Source organism: Rhinichthys klamathensis, unplaced genomic scaffold (genome assembly GCF_029890125.1).
Source record: "Rhinichthys klamathensis goyatoka isolate OS25496 unplaced genomic scaffold, OSU_Roscu_1.1 h1tg000523l_1, whole genome shotgun sequence".
Taxonomy (NCBI): Eukaryota; Metazoa; Chordata; class Actinopteri; order Cypriniformes; family Leuciscidae; genus Rhinichthys; species Rhinichthys klamathensis.
The window spans coordinates 3,607,704-3,632,086 of NW_026607002.1; the positions used below are offsets into that span (position 1 = coordinate 3,607,704).

General features: G+C 38.5%; 1 protein-coding gene across 1 annotated transcript; it reads left to right on the forward strand.

Moving 5' to 3' along the window:
* Positions 1 to 9,212: 9,212 nt before the first annotated feature.
* Positions 9,213 to 21,391, forward strand: rab27b (RAB27B, member RAS oncogene family). The gene is given in 6 exon segments (XM_056238525.1): positions 9,213 to 9,319; positions 9,321 to 9,383; positions 14,443 to 14,528; positions 14,884 to 14,987; positions 18,447 to 18,570; positions 20,969 to 21,391. Coding segments are annotated over 6 exon segments (654 nt in total). The 5' UTR covers positions 9,213 to 9,229; the 3' UTR covers positions 21,156 to 21,391.
* The last annotated feature ends 2,992 nt before the right edge of the window (positions 21,392 to 24,383 follow it).

Consider the following 24,383-nt stretch of genomic DNA (forward strand, 5'->3'; position numbering starts at 1 on the left):
AATAATTATAATAATAATATATTAAATATTAAAGAATGTTTTGGAATAGACCTTAGTTTGTTCTTGTTTTAGAGAAGACACTCAGCAGATTATTGCTAAAGTGAAAGCAAAAAATTAAACTATGAAAAAGTTATTTCCATTAAAAATATAAAGCAATTAAATTTGACCAGTTGAAAAGAGTGAGAAAAACTTTCTGTGAAAAGTAGAGATGCACCGATTACAATTTTCTAGGCCGATTCCGATTTTTCCTTGAGTTTGACCTGCCGATACCGATTTTAGCCGATTCCGATTTCATTTTTTCAAACCACTTTACAGCACACACAAATATTTATTTTCTATCTTCTCTTTAATAGAATATTTTGCATAGAATATTTTTTTTAACAGATAATCGCTATAAAATAGAACTATATAAATTACTCCTGGTGTGGGAAATCCACACACATCTAAAGTGCAGTGTTATGGAAGAACCATTTCCTTTTCACATCCAATATCCAACTAAAAAAATGTATATTTAGCAAACTAAACTTCTGTATGAAAACAGGTAATGGCAATAAAATAATATATAAATAACAAATAAAAATAAAATAAATATAGCCTTGCAGTATAAAGATATTTCTCTCTCACACACACACAGGCCTATTGCAATCACTTGTATATCAATGGCAAGTTATATTTCTCAAACAGTTCTTCTCTCATCTGACACATGTCCAGCCAAGCTAAACAGGACAAGTGGAGTATGTGCAGGGAAACAATTGGGAAATAATAAAAACAAGTTTAAATGGGTAAATTTTCTATAAATATTTTTGAGTCTTCATTTTCTTTCTGACAGAGCCTAGCCTACTTCAGTTCTTGTTAAAACACACCAGACATGCAAATTCTGTAAATTTTGGGCACTTTTTGGATGAAATCATATTTATTTTGTCCATCAAAAGTGTGCTTTCACTTAAATGGAGCGCAGGAAAAATAGACTCTGCGCCGAAACTCGATCGACGCTCCTGCTCGACGCTCACGCGCTGCTCCGGCTCCCGGTGTGAATGCACTCATTGATTAACATGCACGGCAAACAAAACAAAAAAACGTGCTGCTCCCGCTTGCGGTGTGAAACGGCCGTAATTCATGAGGTTTCCTACATGTGCGCGTTCCGTGTGATGCTGATGTTGCGCGATGTCAATCATGCGGCGCCCAAGTGCATTTGACCGGCATAAAATCGGATTATGTCAGACTGACCGGCCGGTTGCCGATCATGGCCGATCACGTGAAAATCGGCCGATTCCGGTCACCAGCCGATCAATCGGTGCATCTCTAGTGAAAAGTATTTTATACTATTTTGATTGATTTATTTATTCAAAAACAAGGCAAGGATAGGCTACAAAATTATTTTTAGCAATGTAATGCTACATCCGCATCTCATATTCTCCTAATGTCTTGTACCGTTTAACATGGTATCACGTGGATGAATATGCATATGCAAATTATATGCAAATGAGGATATTAGCTCCAAATATGGTTATTTCGTGGAGGAGACGCATGTGTGCACAATCCTCCGCTGACCGGGGTTTATAAAGGGGATTTAGCGCAGGTTATTGCGTACGCACGGTTTTATAAGTCTCAATATTTTTTGCCGCACGCTATTTTTGACTTTCGGGCGCACGTACACTTTTAGTACGGATCCCAGGGCTTGACATTCACTTTGTTGCTCTCCAGCCACTGTGGCGAGTGGTTTTCCACAGTTACTAGCCACTCAGCATTTTCACTGGCCACAGTTTGGACACCGATACCATAGGGGAATAATACCATATAGATATTTTTAATAGCATCTCATAATTTGGCAGCCGGTATATTAGGCTACTGTCACTTTAAAGGGATACTACACTTTTTTTTTGGAAATAGGCTCATTTTACAACTCCCCCAGAGTTAAACTGTTGAGTTTTACCGTTTTTGAATCCATTCAGCCGATCTCCGGTTCTGGCGGTACCACTTTTAGCATAGCTTAGCATACATCATTGAAGTGGACGAGACCATTAGCATTAGAAACTTCACTGCCGTCCCATGAGAGCAGCAGGCGTAATGATATGAGGCAGCGCCTGAAAATAGGCCACCTTCCGTCAACACAACGGAACTATTTTCAGGTGCTGCATCATATCATTACGCCTGCTGCTCTCATGGGACGGCAGTGAAGTTTCTAATGCTAATGGTCTCGTCCACTTCAATGATGTATGCTAAGCTATGCTAAAAGTGGTACCGCCAGAACCGGAGATCGGCTGAATGGATTAAAAAACGGTAAAACTCAACAGTTTAACTCTGGGGGAGTTGTAAAAAAAAAGTGGAGTCTCCCTTTAAGACCTGACGCATGGACCCATTATACTGTTTTATATAGCCAATATACTTTATGTGCTGCACTTTGGGTGTGAGCACAACATCTGCAGGAATGAGTAAAATTGTGCTCAATATGCGCAATCCCTCGCCAGAATTCAAGCCTGCAGCAATATTCATCCGGAGCAAATAAAACGAGTGAGTAAAGGGTTGTGTGTAACTCTCCCTCATGTTGTTCCCCGTAAGACTTTCGTTCATCTTTGGAACACAAATTAAGATATTTCTGATTAAATCTGAGAGCTGGATCACTCCTCCATAGGCTTCTAAAGGGATTGAAACTGGCCGGCCCAGAAAAGTTATGAAAGACATCGTTAAAATAGTCCGAGTGACGACAGCGGCTCAACCTTAAGTTTATCAAGCGACGAGAATACTTTCTGTGCGCAAAAAACAAACTTTTGGGCCGGCAAGTTTCAATCCCTTAGAGGCCTATGGAGGAGTGATCCAGCTCTCAGATTTAATCAGAAATATCTTCATTTGTGTTCTGAAGATGAACGAAAGTCTTACGGGGAACAACATGAGGGAGAGTAATCACTGACAGAGTTTACATTTTGGGGTGAACTAACATTTAATGTCAAGCCCTGGATCTTACTTGTTTATGTCCATTTATTGTGACGTTTATAGAAGTAAGTAGTTCTTATGTTCATTGAAATCGCTTGTTTGGAAGTTTTTTTGGACCCTTGGTAAATGTAGTTGTTTTGGGGATTCGTCCGCTTGTTCAAACCCGGCTCAGGGGGTCTCTGACCCGGTTTACCCCGGTGTAACATCGACCTCTGAGGGCGTTTCACAGCGCAGGTAACCTTTCCACAGCTTAGCACTGATACAGATGTCGCACAGAGACCCTACTGAGGGCGTGTGTGTGTGTGTGTGTGTGTGTGTTATAGGCTTCAGGACAGACAGAGCCTAGTCTTGTTGAATCTACGTCAGTCCGGCTCCACTGTGCATGTGTGTTTAATCTAATGAACTCATGTCCGTTGTGTTCGCAGCCCAGTTGGGAATGAGAGCGCAGTGGTCACACCTAAATCACATTAGATCGACTCTTTTGTTCAAACTTTAGTCAATATGTGATTGTTCAGTCTTCTACCATCAGTGCAGCATTAATCGATTAACCCCGTCAAGCCTGAACTATGAAATAATAGTCCGAAAAATATATTTTTCCTATTAATGGAACAGTTTATTGAACCTTTAGACAAAATACAAATAAAAATGCTTGCATGTTTTTTTGTTTAGAGTCATATTTGAGCTTTTATGGTTCATATTTAGCGAGAGCTCATACTTGAAGAGGAAAAACACATCAATTTTATGCAAAAATATGCAATGTGGTGCAGAAGCTGATATTTATGTGGTCAAAAAGATGAGGTTTTGATGCTTGGGATGTAAATCAACAGTATGTAACAGATTACTTGTAAATATCAATATCTGCCAATAATATGATTGAGTTTTATGATCAAAGCTCTGTAGTTTTAAAACATATAATGCAATGCAATATAATGATGATTGAGAGATGAACAAATAAACCTTCCTCAAAAAAAGCCTGGTGATCATATTTGATTCTTGTGATTTAAAAAAAAAATGGTGTATGAATAATCAAACCTCAGTTGCTATGGTACGATTTCCCTCCATGCAAACGTTCATGACCTTTCACTGAAATCAATATCAGATTCTGTCTTGTGTTGTAAATCCCTGAACATTAGGCTTCAGTTTGTCCGTCAGCGCTGTTTAACACACACACACACACACACACACACACACACACAGGCTTCAGTTTGTCCGTCAGCGCTGTTTAACACACACACACACACACACACACACACACACACACACACACACACACACAGGCTTCAGTTTGTCTGTCAGCGCTGTTTAACACACACACACACACACACACACACACACAGGCTTGAGCTCGGCCTCAGATCGTGTTCCTGACATCACTGCGTGTAGAAGTTCAGTTTGGGATTATATACAGTAATGTTCACTTTGGAGACTGCATAAATATACAGGTGAAACTCTGAGAAATTAGAATATGGTGTAAAAGTTAATTTATTTCAGTAATTCAACTTAAAAGGTGAAACTAATATATTATATAGACTCATTACATGCAAAGTGAGATATTTCAAGCCTTTATTTGTTATAATTGTGATGATTATGGCTTACAGATATGAAAACCTTTTCACAATATTCTAGTTTTGAATTTGGGGGTTTCATAAGCTGTAAGCCATAATCATCACAATTATAACAAATAAAGGCTTGAAATATCTCACTTTGCATGTAATGAGTCTATATAATATATTAGTTTCACCTTTTAAGTTGAATTACTGAAATAAATGAACTTTTGCACCATATTCTTATTTTTCGAGTTTCGCCTGTACATAAACGGACGGTTTACTGTTTCCGATGTTTTTCGAAGTGTACATCCATCTCAGAAAGAGCTGAACGATTCTGAATAAATTGAGAATCAAGACTTTGTTTAAAATGGAGAACAGGATTGTTTCACGATTCTTATCAGACAACTAAACAGAATAACATGTAATTTACTGACAATATGTTAATTGCTGCAGTCTATTTTAAAAATGCTTCATTAATTTGATGAAAACAAATTTAAATAAACGATTTGAGTGAATGATTCAATGACTCACCCATAAAGACTTCATTACTGGATGAATCAGTGTTTTTGAACGAATCTCTTGAATGAATGATTCAATGACTCACTCATAAAGACTTCATTACTGGATGAATCAGTGTTTTTGAATGAATCTCTTGAATAAATGATTCAATGACTCACTCATAAAGACTTCATTACTGGATGAATCAGTGTTTTTGAACGAATCTCTTGAATGAATGATTCAATGACTCACTCATAAAGACTTCATTACTGGATGAATCAGTGTTTTTGAACGAATCTCTTGAATGAATGATTCAGTGACTCACTCATAAAGACTTCATTACTGGATGAATCAGTGTTTTTGAATGAATCTCACTTCACTTGTCTCCACCTACTGGTGTAACGATGTAATTGATACAATCTTTATTTAGTCTATTTTGATCACGATCACAGACTACCATCAGTGTTATATCTGAACTATAATCTTATATCCCAGTGCTTCTGATTAATGTTTGTAACACAGAAATAATGATACTTTCATGACAACTGCTCTCTCTGGATCAGAGCCGCAGATTTGATTGTTCAAAATTGTGTGATTGATTGATTGTCTATTGTTGTCATCTTTCAGACTAGTGGAAGGAAAACATACAAAACACACTTTAAAAAATAAATCCGTAAATAACAGAAAAAGCTCATTACCCGGAAATTACGCAGTAGTTTTACGGATATTGCCGTTACACTAAAACAAAAAAAATTCAAAATACAGGGAAAAAACCGTGTAAAATATAATAACGGAAAATTCCTGTTAAATGAATACAGTACATTGTGCCCTATTTTTATGGATTTTTGGGTTTTAGTGTATATGAGACAGTGAAGTGAGAAAGATTTGATGATGATGTAATCACAGATGTGTGTGTGTGAGACTGATCACATGAGGAAGCGTTTCTAGGGTCATGTGCACAAATGAAATGAAGCTCTCTCTCTCTCTCTCTCTCTCTCTCTCTCTCTCTCTCTCTCTCTCTCTCTCTCTCTCTCTCTCTCTCTCTCGCTCTCTCGCTCTCTCGCTCTCTCGCTCTCTCTCTCTCTCTCTCTCCCTCCCCTCTCTCTCTCGCTCTCTCTATCTCTCGCTCTCTCTCTCCCTCTCTCTCCTCTCTCTCTCTCTCTCTCTCTGTCTCTCTCTCTCTCTCTCTGTCTCTCTCTCTCTCTCTCTCTCTCTCTCTCTATCTCTCTCTCTCTCTCTCTCTCTCTCTCTCTCTCTCCCTCTCTCTGTCTCTCTCTCTCTCTCTCTCTTCTCTCTCTCTCTCTCTCCCTCTCTCTGTCTCTCTCATCTATCTCTCTCTCTCTCTCTCTCTCTCTCTCTCTCCCTCTCTCTGTCTCTCTCTCTCTCTCTCCTCTCTCTCTCTCTCTCTCTCTCTCTCTCTCTCTCTCTCTCTCTCTCCTCTCTCATGAACTCTAGTGAATCTGAGCATTGAGCGTTCGCTCCAGGCGTAGCGGTGTGTTTACTGTAGCGTCTCACACACACACACACACACACACACACACACACACACACACACACAACCGCTGTGATTACATGAGCGGTGTAGAAACGGCCCCGGGGCCGCTGGACCCCTGAGAGAGACCACCTCTGACATATTGTTCAATCCGTCTCTTTCTTGTTTTTTTTATAACCTTGATGTGTGTCATTTGGTGTTTTAATAGTGAGCAATAATTATAAATTCTTATGTCTCTCTTTGGCGAAAATCTACATATTACTTTTTTTTTTTTAATGTTTTTATAAATCATTACTATTGGACACCCTTAACGTCTGTCTTTGTTTAAATATTTGCAAAACCCAATGAAAAGTATTTAAAAAAGCTTGTGACTAAATCTCGTTACTCCATTGGCTCCTCAAACTGTCAGTCAATCCTCATAACTCTCATATATATATAAGATATTTATATATATACATATATATATACACTCACCGGCCACGTTTATTAGGTACCCCATGCTAGTAACGGGTTGGACCCCCTTTTGCCTCAGAACTGCCTCAATTCTTCGTGGCATAGATTCAACAAGGTGCTGGAAGCATTCCTCAGGGAGTTTGGTCCATATTGACATGATGGCATCACACAGTTTGCCGCAGATTTGTCGGCTGCACAATCCATGATGCGAATCTCCCGTTCCACCACATCCCAAAGATTGCTCTATTGGGTTGAGATCTGGTGACTGTGGAGGCCATTTTAGTACAGTGAACTCATTGTCATGTTCAAGAAACCAATTTGAAATGATTAGAGCTTTGTGACATGGTGGAAGTAGCCATCAGAGGATGGGTACATGGTGGCCATAAAGGGATGGACATGGTCAGAAACAATGCTCAGGTAGGCCGTGGCATTTAAAACGATGCCCAATTGGCACTAAGGGGCCTAAAGTGTGCCAGGAAAACATCCCCACACCATTACACCACCACCCACCAGCCTGCACAGTGGTAACAAGGCATGATGGTTCCATGTTCTCATTCTGTTTACGCCAAATTCTGACTCTAACATCTGAATGTCTCAACAGAAATCGAGACTCATCAGACCAGGCAACATTTTTCCAGTCTTCAACTGTTCAATTTTGGTGAGCTCTTGCAAATTGTAGCCTCTTTTTCCTATTTGTAGTGGAGATGAGTGGTACCCGGTGGAGTCTTCTGCTGTTGTAGCCCATCCGCCTCAAGGTTGTGCGTGTTGTGCTTCACAAATGCTTTGCTGCATACCTCGGTTGTAACGAGTGGTTATTTCAGTCACTGTTGCCCTTCTATCAGCTCGAACCAGTCTGGCCATTCTCCTCTGACCTCCTGGCATCAACAAGGCATTTCGCCCACAGAACTGCCGCTCACTGGATGTTTTTTCTTTTTCGGACCATTCTCTGTAAACCCTAGAGATGGTTGTGCGTGAAAATCCCAGTAGATTAGCAGTTTCTGAAATACTCAGACCAGCCCTTCTGGCACCAACAATCATGCCACGTTCAAAGTCCACTCAAATCACCTTTCTTCCCCATACTGATGCTCGGTTTGAACTGCAGGAGATTTGTCTTGACCATGTCTACATGCCTAAATGCACTGAGTTGCCGCCATGTGATTGGCTGCTTAGAAATTAAGTGTTAACGAGCAGTTGGACAGGTGTACCTAATAAAGTGGCCGGTGAGTGTATATATATAGAGGGAGAGAGAGAGAGAGAGAGAGGGAGAGAGCACAAGCATGTTGTTATCTTAAAATAGAAACTGTAATGCTCAATTGTATGTTTTTATTATTGCTTTTTTTTATCAATTATTGAATATGTAATTTATTTAGTGTCAAAGTTTGTCTGTTATTTATCTGTGTTTTGAAGTCAGTTTAGGTGTTATTGCATAAATATTTTGGTTGTTGTGATATTTCCTGCTGTGTGTGTGTGTGTGTGTAGTGTGTGTGTGTGTGTGTGTGTGTGTGTGTGTGTGTGTGTGTGGGTGTAACATTTTAGTTCAATAAACAAGTAGTTAATATTAAATTACTTAAATTATAACATATACACTACCGTTCAAAAAGTTTGGGGTCAGTGAGAATTTTATTTTTATTTTTTGGAGGAAAGAAATCAATACTTTTATTTATCAAGGACAGTAAAGACATTTATAATGTTACAAAAGATTCTATTTCAAACAAATGCTGTTCTTTTGAACTTCCTATTCATCAAAGAATCCTAAAAAAAACAAAAAAACTGTACAACTGACAGACCAACAACTGTTTCAACATTGATAATAATAATAAATGTTTCTTGAGCATCAAATCCTCATATTATACTGATTTGTGAAGGATCATGTGACACTGAGACACTGACACTGGTGATGCTGAAAATTCAGCTTTGATCACAGGAATAAATTACACTTTACTATATATTCACACAGAAAACAGCTGATTTACACTGGAATAATATTTAATACTATAACTGATTTTTGTTGTATTTTTAATCAAATAAGCGCAGCCATGGTAAGAGAATTCTTTTAAAAGTATTTAAAATCGTACCGACCCCAAACTTTGAACGGTAGTGTATGTATGTAATATAATGTTTCCATCACAGGTTTGGTCTTAGATTTAATTCAAAGTGGCATTAAAAAGGTCTTAAAAAAGTCTTAAATGTAACTTGTTTATATCTGTAGACACCCTGAGACTGTGTGTTGCATTGACTGATATGAACACGTGACTCAGACTGTGTGTGTTGTGTGTGTGTGTGTGGCAGGTTCAGCTCCAGCAGCACTATGACCGATGGAGATTACGACTATCTGATCAAACTCCTGGCTCTGGGAGACTCCGGAGTGGGCAAGACCACCTTCCTCTACCGCTACACCCGACAACAAGTTCAACCCCAAGTTTATCACCACCGGTGGCATCGATTTCAGGGAAAAGAGAGTGGTTAGTGTCCGCGCGCCGCAGTGTGTGTGTGTGTGTGTGTGTTTAGACCGGATGAGGGTTTCACGACCCGTGAGTTATGAGCTTTGATCTGTCCTGTGAGGTCGACCCTCCATCCTCATGTAATTGGCTCATAAGTCTGTGTGTGTGTGTGTGTGAGAGGGTGATAAAGTTATTGCTGCGGATCATAAAGTGTGAAGAGCCGCACACAATGGACTTCACACACACTCCAGCTCCTCTCTCACTGCACTGAAGCTGCGCCTGCGGGAGCGATGAGTTCAGGCGTTCACTGAGATGCTGACGTTGTCTTATGAAGCTTTCAAGAGATCTGTGAAGACTACAGCTCTCTCTCTCTCTCTCTAGAGCTCTCTCTCTCTCGCTCGCGCTCTCTCTCTCTCGCTCCGTCTCTCTCTCTCTCTCTCTCTCTCTCTCTCTCGCTCGCGCTCTCTCTCTCTCGCTCCGTCTCTCTCTCTCGCTCCGTCTCTCTCTCTCTCCCTCTCTCTCTCTCTCTCCGTCTCTCTCTCTCTCTCTCGCTCTCTCTCTCTCTCTCTCTCTCTCATCGCACTCTCTCTCTCGTCTCTCTCTCTCTTCTCTCTCTCTCTCTCTCTCTCTCTCGCTCCGTCTCTCTCTCTCTCTCTCTCTCTCTCTCCGTCTCTCGCTCTCTCTCTCTCTATCTCGCTCCGTCTCTCTCTCTCTCTTTCTCTCTCTCTCTCTCTCTCTCGCTCCGTCTCTCTCTCTCTCGCTCCGTCTCTCTCTCTCTCTCGCTCTCTCTCTTCTCTCTCTCACTCTCTCTCTCTCTCTCTCTCTCTCTCTCTCTCTTGTTGTTTTTGTGTAAAATGGCTTAAAAGACTGAAGGGAGAGGTTTTCTTTTATTCATTTACATTATGTCTATATATACTTAGATCATTTTCATGTGTAAATGCAGGTAATATAAAAAAATAATAATATATGAAATTCGATGTATGAAAAATGCTTCATGAGGGATTTTGGCTAGTGACTGTCTCTCTCTCTCTCTCTCTCTCTCTCTCTCTCTCTGTTTTTGTCTAAAATGGCTTAAAATGGTTCATTGTTATTTATAAATGCATTAAAGGTGCTATATGTATTTTTAGCGGCCTCTATCGGTGATGTTTCAGATTGCAACCAATTTTTACAAGAGCGCTCGTGCTCGAACACAAGAGCGATCACTCATGGTACCGGCCACACTGAGACTTTACACACACCGGAGAAAGCATCACACAACATGCTGGAAACTCATGTAAACTCCCACTGGCAACGTTACAATAATAGGCTACTTTCATCAGCTTGACGTTGAGCTAATGCTCCATGCTCGTACCATGATAACGTTACATTGACTGCATTTAGCCGACCATGTGGTGTTATCTAGCATAAGGCATTTCACGAACTATTCGTGTATCTTTCACAATCAGCAATGTCACCATAGGTGAATGTATAATATGATAACGAAAACGGTTAGTGAACTAGATTGAACAATGTCAGTGTAACAGTAAGACAGTAGGAAGTAACATTACTGTACTGAACGTGTCGGAAATGTTTATTATGCAATATGATAGTAGTGGGATGAGTGACGTTAAGACAGTAGATCTAGTACATAAATCAAAGTTACATCCTAAAGCACCTACTTTTTGTTATCCTGGAACAGTCTTTTGTATTCATTTCATGTCTCATATATGTTGTAGTTTATCTTGATATTTCATTACAGTTTACCATTATTTATTTCAGCATATCTGAAAACTTGTCATTTATCAGAATAAAAATTGCGGAGGTCTCTCCATAATTCAAACGCTCTGCCGATGTTGATCCGTGTTTTCGTCCTAAGTCGATCCGATTCACGTTTGCCTGACGAGCTTCAGCAGATACATTTTTGTTTTTAGTTTTGTATATTAATGTGGAGTTTGTGTTGGAGTGTGTGTTGTGCTGGAGGCAGGTGGTTTGTTGGTGGTTATCAGACTCCATGTCGTCAGCTGCAGTGCCGTCGCATAGACTGTATATAAGAAGGAGAGAGTTTTGGAGGCGCGCATGCACGACACATCCGATGGCTTTCGCAGAAAATCCGACCCGGAGACTTCATATAGAAATATGAATACTGGCCTTCAGAGGTAATAGCAAAACCCGACAAGTGGATCATTGTAATGTGTGATTACAACCCCTTCACACACAGGCAATAAAAAAAGGATTCATTTAGAAGAAAAGTTCCATAGAGCACCTTTAATGGAACAAAAAAAAATTTAATATTTGAATCACTACTCAAAATCCTTCATGAAGCATTTTTCATACATTCAATTTCATATATTAAAATTTGTTTTTGTTCTATTAATGCATTTATAAATAACAATGAACCAAGTATATATAAATATAATATAAATGAATAAAAGAAAACCTCTCCCTTCAATCTTTTAAGCTATTTTAGACAAAAACACGGAGAGAGAGAGAGAGACGGTCACTATCCAAAATCCTTCATGAAGCATTTTTCATACATTCAATTTCATAAATTAATTTTTATTGTTCTTTTGATGAATTGCAAAAAAAAAGCTGTTAGAGTGATATTTACACCTTTGAATCAGTTCAAACTTCACTGAATCAGTTCAAACTTCACTGAATCAGTTCAAACTTCACTGAATCAGTTCAAACTTCACTGAATCGATTCAAACGATGACTCACCAACTCCCTCGAGTCACTACCAAAAATCCTTCATGAAGCATTTTTCATACATTCAATTTCATATGAGTTGGTGATTCAGTTTTTTTTTATCGATTCAGTGAAGTTTGAACTGATTCAGTGAAGTTTGAACTGATTAAAAGGTGTAAATATCACTCTTAACAGTTTTTTTTTTTGCAATTCATCAAAAGAACAATTAAATTAATTTATGAAATTGAATGTATGAAAAATGCTTCATGAAGGATTATGGGTAGTGATTTGGTGAGTCAGCGTTTTGGATCGATTCAGAACAATAAAAAATGAATATATGAAATTGAATGTCTGAAAAATGTTTTATGAAGTGCTTTATGAATACTAATTCAAATGAGTTGGAGAGTCAGCGTTTAGAATCGTAATTTTAATACTTCAACTTATTTAATTTCAGTTAGTTGCTACATTTCAGTTTTTTATTCAAGTTTTTTAAGGTTTTATTCTAATATATATTTTATTTCGTCTTTATTTCATTAGCGAAGCGACTTCTAAAACAGATGTGTGTGTGTGTGTGTGTGTAACGGTCCACGACTGCAGCGCTTGCGTTAGGAAGTGCAGTTTGACAGTTTAGAAGAACGCAACAATTTCACTTTGACAGAGTTTGGAGGGTTTCAGTGTCTGGATTATATGAATGTACATGACTCACATTAACATAAGACCACACACACACACACACACACTTCCACCCACTGAACGAGTCTGATATGAGCCGATCTGGAAAAGATCGATAATGAGAATGAGGCCTGAGCTTCTCAAACACACTCACTTGTATGAATCATCAGAGTTCAGATTGTCAAGACTCTCTCTCACACACTCTCTCACACACACACACAAACGCACACACACACACACACACACTCTCTCTCTCCTCTCTCTCTCTCTCTCTCACTCTCTCTCTCTCTCAGACACACACAAACTCACACACACTCTCTCTCTCTCTCACACACACACACAAACTCATACACGCAGTCACACACACACACTCTCTCTCTCTCTCTCTCTCTCTCACTCACTCACTCACTCACTCACTCACTCACTCACTCTCACACACACACACACACACACTCTCTCTCTCACACACACACAAACTCATACACACACACTCTCTCTCTCTCTCTCTCTCTCTCTCTCTCTCTCTCTCTCTCTCTCTCTCTCTCCTCTCTCTCTCACACACACGCAGTCACACACAGTCACACACACAATATCACTCACTCACTCATCCATTTTATTCTCCAGATTTCCCATGATTAATCCTCCATGTTCTCCAACATTATAAACGTAATGAACCATATTTTGGTGATGTTTTACTGATCATCAATAAACACGGACTCCTCACACACTGCGTTTCCTCTGTGAATGCACACGATAATCTAGTGCTAGACACAATCCTGATGTATTTCGGGTGTTTTATGATCTTCTTCAGTTCACAGTATCTCCGAGCCTCTTTAAATGTCATAGATGAAGTGGGCAGGAAGACAGTGCGATGAAAGCATCTATCCCAGCATGCACTGCGGCTCCGCAGATCAATAACAGCGTCCATCTGAGCTAAACTGAACAGAAGTTCAGCAGGAATCTGATGCTTGAGAAGTTCGTTGTGTGTGTGTGTGAGAGTGCGTGGTGTGTGAGAGTGCGTGTGTGTGAGAGAGCATGTGTGTGTAAGAGTGCATGTGTGTGTGAGAGTGCATGTGTGTGTGAGAGTGCATGTGTGTGTGAGAGAGTGTGTGTGAGAGTGCATGTGTGTGTGAGAGAGTGTGTGTGAGAGTGCGTGCGTATGTGTGTGTGTGAGAGTGCATGTGTGTGTGAGAGAGTGCGTGTGTGTGTGGAGAGTGCGTGCGTATGTGTGTGTTGAGAGTGCATGTGTGTGTGAGAGTGCATGTGTGTGTGAGAGTGTGCATGTGTGTGTGAGTGCGTGTGTGTGTGTGTGTGTGTGTGTGTGAGAGAGTGCGTGTGTGTGAGAGAGTACATGTGCGTGTGTGTGTGTGTGTGTGAGAGAGTGCGTGTGTGTGTGTGGTGTGAGAGAGTGCATGTGTGTGTGTGTGTGTGAGAGTGTGCGTGCGTGTGTGTGTGTGTGTGAGAGAGAGTGCATGTGCGTGCGTGCGTGTGTGTGTGTGTGAGAGAGTGCGTGTGTGTGTGTGTGTGTGTGTGAGAGAGAGAGTGCATGTGCGTGCGTGCGTGCGTTTGTGTGTGTGTGTGTGAGAGAGAGTGCATGTGTGTGAGAGAGTGCATGTGTGTGTGTGTGTGTGTTCTGAACTGTATGTGTCAGGTAGGGTTCTGTCTGCTGATCTCTGATGCTCCTTCACACTGTTCCCTGTGTGAGATGTTGATCAGGTTTGGTTGTGTGTGTGTGTGTCTCCAGGTGTATACGACGAACAGCCCCAATGGAACGACAGGGAAGACGTTTAAGGTTCACCTGCAGCTTTGGGACACGGCGGGACAGGAGAGGTTTGAGTTCTTCATATTCATCATCAGCGAAAGCTCTTCGCGTCTCACTTTCCCGTCTCGACTTCATCTCCGGCTCTGGCAGCCAGACTTATATTTATTTTTAGATATTTCATATATAAAGATCCCATTTAGTTATTAAATATGAAGTTAAATTTAAACAAAATCCACCCTACTCACTTTGGTACTGTATTTATTTATTGAAATAAATTAACTTTTGCACGATATTCCAATTTTTCTGAGTTTCACCTGTAGTGTAAACCCAAACCCAATCATTTTAATCAATAATCAGCAAATAAAACATTTGTACTTGAGTATTGCAGTCGAGTGTGACTGAATGTTCCTGTGTTCTCGACAGGTTCAGGAGTTTAACCACAGCGTTCTTCAGAGACGCGATGGGATTCCTGCTCATGTTCGACCTGACGAGCCAACAGAGTTTCCTCAACGTCAGGAACTGGATGAGTACGTCTCTCAACTAGCCGTCGATAGCCAGATTAGCAGAACTGTGTGGGTTTGCTCGTTATAGAGCCTGCAAGAATTACTCCTATAACTGACTATAATCACTCCTATAACTGACTATAATCACTCCTATAACTGACTATAATCACTCCTATAGCTGACTATAATCACTCCTATAACTGACTATAATCACTGACTATAATCACTCCTATAACTGACTATAATCACTGACTATAATCACTCCTATAACTGACTATAATCACTCCTATAACTGACTATAATCACTCCTATAACTGACTATAATCACTCCTAACTGACTATAATCACGCCTATAACTGACTATAATCACTCCTATAACTGACTATAATCACTCCTATAACTGACTATAATCACTCCTATAACTGACTATAATCACTCCTATAACTGACTATAATCACTCCTATAACTGACTATAATCACTCCTATAACTGACTATAATCACTCCTATAACTGACTATAATCACTCCTATAACTGACTATAATCACTCCTATAACTGACTATAATCACTCCTATAACTGACTATAATCACTCCTATAACTGACTATAATCACTCCTATAACTGACTATAATCACTCCTATAACTGACTATAATCACTCCTATAACTGACTATAATCACTCCTATAACTGACTATAATCACTCCTATAACTGACTATAATCACTCCTATAGCTGACTATAATCACTCCTATAGCTGACTATATCACTCCTATAACTGACTATAATCACTCCTTAGCTGACTATAATCACTCCTATAACTGACTATAATCACTCCTATAACTGACTATAATCACTCCTATAACTGACTATAATCACTCTATAACTGACTATAATCACTCCTATAACTGACTATAATCACTCCTATAACTGACTATAATCACTCCTATAACTGACTATAATCACTCCTATAACTGACTATAATCACTCCTATAACTGACTATAATCACTCCTATAACTGACTATAATCACTCCTATAACTGACTATAATCACTCCTATAACTGACTAATAATCACTCCTATAACTGACTATAATCCACTCCTATAACTGACTATAATCACTCCTAACTGACTATAATCACGCCTATAACTGACTATAATCACTCCTATAACTTGACTATAATCACTCCTATAACTGACTATAATCACTCCTATAACTGACTATAATCACGCCTATAACTGACTATAATCACTCCTATAACTGACTATAATCACTCCTATAACTGACTATAATCACTCCTATAACTGACTATAATCACTCCTATAACTGACTATAATCACTCCTATAACTGACTATAATCACTCCTATAACTGACTATAATCACTCCTATAACTGACTATAATCACTCTATAACTGACTATAATCACTCCTATAACTGACTATAATCACTCCTATAGCTGACTATAATCACTCCTATAGCTGACTATAATCACTCCTATAACTGACTATAATCACTCCTATAACTGACTATAATCACTCCTATAACTGACTATAATCACTCCTATAACTGACTATAATCACTCCTATACTGACTATAATCACTCCTATAGCTGACTATAATCCTCCTATAACTGACTATAATCACTCCTATAACTGACTATAATCACTCCTATAGCTGACTATAATCACTCCTATAACTGACTATAATCACTCCTATAGCTGACTATAATCACTCCTATAACTGACTATAATCACTCCTATAACTGACTATAATCACTCCTATAACTGACTATAATCACTCTATAACTGACTATAATCACTCCTATACTGACTATAATCACTCCTATAACTGACTATAATCACTCCTATAACTGACTATAATCACTCCTATAACTGACTATAATCACTCCTATAACTGACTATAATCACTCCTATAACTGACTATAATCACTCCTATAACTGACTATAATCACTCCTATAACTGACTATAATCACTCCTATAACTGACTATAATCACTCCTATAACTGACTATAATCACTCCTAACTGACTATAATCACGCCTATAACTGACTATAATCACTCCTATAACTGACTATAATCACTCCTATAACTGACTATAATCACTCTCTTAACTGACTATAATCACGCCTATAACTGACTATAATCACGCCTATAACTGACTATAATCACTCCTATAACTGACTATAATCACTCCTGTAACTGACTATAATCACTCCTATAACTGACTATAATCACTCCTATAACTGACTATAATCACTCCTATAACTGACTATAATCACTCCTATAACTGACTATAATCACTCCTATAACTGACTATAATCACTCCTATAGCTGACTATAATCACTCCTATAACTGACTATAATCACTCCTATAACTGACTATAATCACTCCTATAACTGACTATAATTCACTCCTATAACTGACTATAATCACTCCTATAACTGACTATAATCACTCCTATAACTAACTATAATCACTCCTATAACTAACTATAATCACTCCTATAACGGACTATAATCACTCCTATAACGGACTATAATCACTCCTATAACTGACTATAATCACTCCTATAACTGACTATAATCACTCCTATAACTAACTATAATCACTCCTATAACTGACTATAATCACTCCTATAACTGACTATAATCACTCCTATACTGACTATAATCACTCCTATAACTGACTATAATCACTCCTATAACTGACTATAATCACTCCTATAACTGACTATAATCACTCCTATAGCTGACTATAATCACTCCTATAACTGACTATAATCACTCCTATAGCTGACTATAATCACTCCTATAACTGACTATAATCACTCCTATAGCTGACTATAATCACTCCTATAACTGACTATAATCACTCCTATAACTGACTATAATCACTCCTATAGCTGACTATAATCACTCCTATAACTGACTATATTCACTCCTATAGCTGACTATAATCACTCCTATAACTGACTATAATCACTCCTATAACTGACTATAATCACTCCTATAACTGACTATAATCACTCCTATAGCTGACTATAATCACTCCTATAACTGACTATAATCACTCCTATAGCTGACTATAATCACTCCTATAACTGACTATAATCACTCCTATAACTGACTATAATCACCCTATAACTGACTATAATCACTCCTATAGCTGACTATAATCACTCCTATAACTGACTATAATCACTCCTATAGCTGACTATAATCACTCCTATAACTGACTATAATCACTCCTATAACTGACTATAATCACTCCTCCTTTTTATTCTTCTTGTACACAAATTTTGTCAGAACTGGTTATTGACTCCATTATGACTTTGTTTTTCCGATCATTTCGGCTCTTTTGATCTGCTGTTGATTCTAACAAATGATTCTGTTTCATTTACACTAAAACCTGAAACAGTGACTGTAAAACTGCTGTACTGTGTGTGTGTGTGTGTGTGTGTGTAGGTCAGCTCCAGGCTAACGCGTACTGTGAGAATCCAGATATTGTTCTTGTGGGTAATAAAGCCGATCTGTCCGACCAGAGAGAAGTTCAGGAGAAACAAGCAAAAGAACTCGCGGACAAGTACGGGTGAGTTCAGTCTCTGATCGCTCTTGAATCGGTCCTCCTGGAGAGTTTTCTTCTGCTTGGCCAGATAGAAATGAATACTAAATATTGATGATTATTATTATATCATTAATGTAGCTCAAGCAGTATATCATGGTGCGAATACAACGCCAAGCTCATGGGTTTGATTCCCAGGTACTGAACTGTGTAACTTCAGCACAATGTAAGTCACTTTGAATGAAAGCATTTGCCAAGAAAATGCATTAAAAAAAAATTTTGTGCATAAATATTAATAGTAAAATACAAATTATTGTGATTTCTGCAATTATATGTACATCATATGTATTTACTTATTATATATTATTATTATTGTATCTTTCCTACATCACAATGTTTTGATTTACTTGTATTTATTATATACAAGTAAATCATACAATATACTGTACAAATACACTCACCTAAAGGATTATTAGGAACACCTGTTCAATTTCTCATTAATGCAATTATCTAATCAACCAATCACATGGCAGTTGCTTCAGTGCATTTAGGGGTGTGGTCCTGGTCAAGACAATCTCCTGAACTCCAAACTGAATGTCAGAATGGGAAAGAAAGGTGATTTAAGCAATTTTGAGCGTGGCATGGTTGTTGGTGCCAGACGGGCCGGTCTGAGTATTTCACAATCTGCTCAGTTACTGGGATTTTCACGCACAACCATTTCTAGGGTTTACAAAGAATGGTGTGAAAAGGGAAAAACATCCAGTATGCGGCAGTCCTGTGGGCGAAAATGCCTTGTTGATGCTAGAGGTCAGAGGAGAATGGGGCGACTGATTCAAGCTGATAGAAGAGCAACTTTGACTGAAATAACCACTCGTTACAACCGAGGTATGCAGCAAAGCATTTGTGAAGCCACAACACGCACAACCTTGAGGCGGATGGGCTACAACAGCAGAAGACTCCACCGGGTACCACTCATGTCCACTACAAATAGGAAAAAGAGGCTACAATTTGCAAGAGCTCACCAAAATTGGACAGTTGAAGACTGGAAAAATGTTGCCTGGTCTGATGAGTCTCGATTTCTGTTGAGACATTCAGATGGTAGAGTCAGAATTTGGCGTAAACAGAATGAGAACATGGAACCATCATGCCTTGTAACCACTGTGCAGGCTGGTGGTGGTGGTGTAATGGTGTGGGGGATGTTTTCTTGGCACACTTTAGGCCCCTTAGTGCCAATTGGGCATCGTTTAAATGCCACGGCCTACCTGAGCATTGTTTCTGACCATGTCCATCCCTTTATGGCCACCATGTACCCATCCTCTGATGGCTACTTCCAGCAGGATAATGCACCATGTCACAAAGCTCGAATCATTTCAAATTGGTTTCTTGAACATGACAATGAGTTCACTGTACTAAAATGGCCCCCACAGTCACCAGATCTCAACCCAATAGAGCATCTTTGGGATGTGGTGGAACGGGAGCTTCGTGCCCTGGATGTGCATCCCACAAATCTCCATCAACTGCAAGATGCAATCCTATCAATATGGGCCAACATTTTTAAAGAATGCTTTCTGCACCTTGTTGAATCAATGCCACGTAGAATTAAGGCAGTTCTGAAGGCGAAGGGGGGGGGGGGGGGTCAAACACAGTATTAGTATGGTGTTCCTAATAATCCTTTAGGTGAGTGTATACAACATTGTATACAATATTTAAAAATCTCATGAATGAATGAATGATTCAAAGACGAACACATTTTTAGTCACTTTTTAGTCAAATTAGAACACATTTCAAGTTACTTTCAATAGACATTTGAATGATTCAATAACTCGCTCATATAGACATTTGAATGATTCAATGACTCGCTCATATAGACATTTGAATGATTCAATGACTCGCTCATATAGACATTTGAATGATTCAATGGCTCGCTAATATAGACATTTGAATGATTCAACGACTCACTCATATAGACATTTGTTCAATGGCTCGCTCATATAGCCATTTGAATGATTCAATGACTCGCTCATATACACATTTAAATGATTCAATGACTCTCTCGTATAGACATTTGAATGAATCAATGACTCGCTCAAATAGACATTTGAATGATTCAATGACTCACACATTCTTTAACAGTCACTTGTTGCGTCAAGTTACTTTCAAAAGGCAATTTACTCTGAATGATTGTGAGCCAGAAATAATGAAACTGTGTGGTTGAAAAGACTGTTTGTGAAGCTGATTCATATCTACACATGACAACGGCTCTCTCAGGATCTGAATGTTCGCTGTGATTTTATCAAAGGTTTAATAGACACAGGAGAATCACTGTCACTTTCCATGTGTGTGTGTGTGTGTGTGTGTGTGTGTGAGAGAGAGTCCAGCTTCATCTCTGATGTGTGTTTGTGTTTGCATCGTCTCCTCCTCCCAGCATTCCCTACTTCGAGACGAGTGCGGCCACCGGTGCGGAGGTGGACAAGGCCGTGGTCACGCTACTGGACCTGGTGATGAAGAGGATGGAGCAGTGTGTGGACAAACCCGCGGCCGACACACACAACACGGACGGCACCAGCAAACTGGACGCTGCGCCGGCCAACGAGAAGAAATGTGCATGTTAAAGACGCAGGCAGTGGCCTTCCTCTAGCGGACCGTCTCAGAGCGCCGGCATCTCGCACGCCCCGTCTGACCCACTGTATTACATGTGTGTGTGTGTGTGTGTGTGTGGACATGTGTATTTCTCATCGGAGAGTTTGTGAGAGCTGTCGTACTGCCTCGTGATCTTTAACAAACCCTGACAAATTGATCCCGGATAACTTAATAAACTATTTGCAAATGCATCTCAAGTTTTGAATAATTAACGAGTCTCTTATTCTCAGCAAGACGGCGTTTATTTGATCAGAAATCCAGTAAAAACTGTGAAATATTAGTATAGTTTAAATCGGCTGTTTTCTATGTGAATATATAGTAAAGTGTAATTTATTCCTGTGATTTTCAGCATCATTACTCCAGTCGTCAGTGTCACATGATCCTTCACAAATCACTGTAATATGATGATTTGATGCTCATTAACATATTTATGATTATTATCAGTTGAACATTTTTCAGGATTCACTTTTGATCAATTTAATGCGACCTCACTTAATAAAAGTATCCTTACCCCAACCTTTTGAATGGTAGTGTATCACGGTTTCCACAAAAATATGAACAGTTTTCAACATTGATAATAATCATAAATGTTTCTTGATCATCAAATCATCATATTAGAGTGATTTCTGAAGGATCATGTGACACCGAAGACTGGAGTAATGATGCTGAACGTTCAGCTTTGATCACAGAAATAAATTACACTTTACTAAATATTCACAGCTATTTAAAATTTTTAAAAAATATTTCATATTTTTGATGAAATAATGCAGCTTTGGTGAGCAGAAGAGACTCTTTCAAAAGCGTTAAAAGAAATCTTAATCATTGAAAACGATTGACCAGTTGATCTTTTGATCTTATGTCAGAAAATCCCAAATCCTGATGTGGCGAAAGCTAAGATATTATGCACCATAATCTCAATTGGACATCTAAATGAATGTACATACAAAAATATATACAGCATCTGTTTTCTGCATTCATATATGGGTCATATGAACCGTGATCACGCCTGTAGAACGGTCTAGAAACGGTTTGTGCCAAACACTATTACACTGCCTGCCGGAGTGGGTCTTTGGTGGATGAAGCCTGTGCATGTCTACAGGCCAAAGAGACGCTTCAGCTTCTGAATGTCCATCGTTTTATTGAGTGTTTGAGATGCTGTCGTGTCTCGTGATGATGCGTGTCTGTGCATGCGGCCAACAGTAGGTTCACTCGCGGCTTTAGACGTCTCTCACACAACCACACCTGGGTTTTTAACATGACTCGTGTTATTAAACGACTGGAGCTCGATCACCCACAGACCTCTGGAGGATTGCAGATTGAATTTTTTAGATTGTGTTCACATGAGAGTTACCGAACGGTAGAACGTAGAGATTGATGCAAACAAATAATTATGGTGTGTTTATATATGTGTTTGTGAGCGGCTCTAACACACTTCTGTATGGAAGATTGTTTTCACCACAGAATCAAAAAAAAAAAAAAATCTATAAAGTTTATATCTCCAGGGTTATTATCATTAACTAAAACTATTAAATAAAGATGAAATAAAATGTAAATATTAGTTGAAAACTTAAAGAATTTGAGTTTAGTTTAAGCACTAAAATTAACAAAAATAACATTTTATTTGATCTAAATAGCCATTTTAAAAAATAATAATACATTTACATAATGAAATTACAAAAAAATGTACCACAATTAACACGAAAACTAAAAATATAAGACAACTAAAATATTAATAAAAGTGAAATAGAAGGCTAAAATCTCACAATTCTGACTTTATAACTTGCAACTGGGAGTTTATATCTCACATTTGTGATCTACACTTGCAATTTCAAGAAAACCAATTGTGAGATAAAAAGTTGCTTATTTATTTTTTATTCCGTGACAGAAACAAGCTTCCATACTTCTGAAGATTTGAAAGAAATGAAATGGCCAGCGACACTTTTTAATGCATCTGTGTTCGAAAGACAATATCCTGAAAACACATCCAGATCATATTTCAGCCCACACTCAAAAGCATTAGGATGTTTGTTTTGCATTGTGACATTATTTTCACACATTGTCAAACTCTCATTACTGTAAGTGTGTGAGTGCTTGACTTTATTCTGTTTCTTATAACTCCTATAATACAGTGTTTCATTTTTGTTTACAGTAAATCAGCAAAAAGGCAGTACAACATATTATCCTGTTGTTCAATTAAATGCATCTTTTTTCTTTTCTTTTTTATCATTGCAGTAATGAGAATTTGGAGGTATTTTTTAAAACTGTGAAATTGTTTATAGGCAAAGAAATCTTGGTCCTAATATGATAATAGGCTTCATTTTAATGCAAAATATGTTTTAAGAATTTGGCATGAAATAATACTAGGACTTGGATGTGTTCTTGTACAGCCAGATTAATATAAATTTCCTTCAGTTTTTTCTTGTGTGTGAATATAAAAACATGTCCAGGTCAAATTTCACCCTAAATTCAAAACCATTAAGATGTTTTGCACTGTGATATTATTTTAATGACAGTTAAACACGTCTTCATAAATGTTTTACTTTTGATTTCTCATTACTGTGATAAAAATAGGTTTCATACTGGTAATGCAAAATATAATGTTTTTTTTTTATCATATAAGTTCAGGGTGAAATATGACCTGGACATGTGCTTGACAGGTTTGGTGAGATTCATATTGTTATGATTATTTAACGGTCTGTATTAGAGCTCAAAATTATTGATAAGGTTTCTAGAGTTTGATGTTTTGATTCGTAAGGCCCATTCACACCAATAATGATAACTAAAAAGATCATTATTATAATGATATCAGTGTCCATCGTTGCTTATTCTAAGCGCACGCCGCAGTTTTTCCGTCTGTAGCTTTAAATGTTCGCGCCCTTTAAAGCAGGATGGATTCTGATTGGCTGTCAGCGTCTTTAACGGTTATCAGCTGGTGAAAAACAGAGAGATTCAAACCATATCGTTTCTCTTTGTCGTTATTGTTATGCGGTGTGGACTCTGCTATTCTTTTATATTTAGATAACTTGTAGTTATCGTCCTTTGTGTGAACGGGCCTTTAACACGGTTTTATTTCTGTCCTCCGGTGCCAAATCATCCCGTGCCATAATAATCACCTCAGATCCTCATGATTCACGTCATAAAGACACTCGCAGTGAGTATTTGATGAGTGTGTGTGTGTGTGTGTGTATGGAACGAATGAT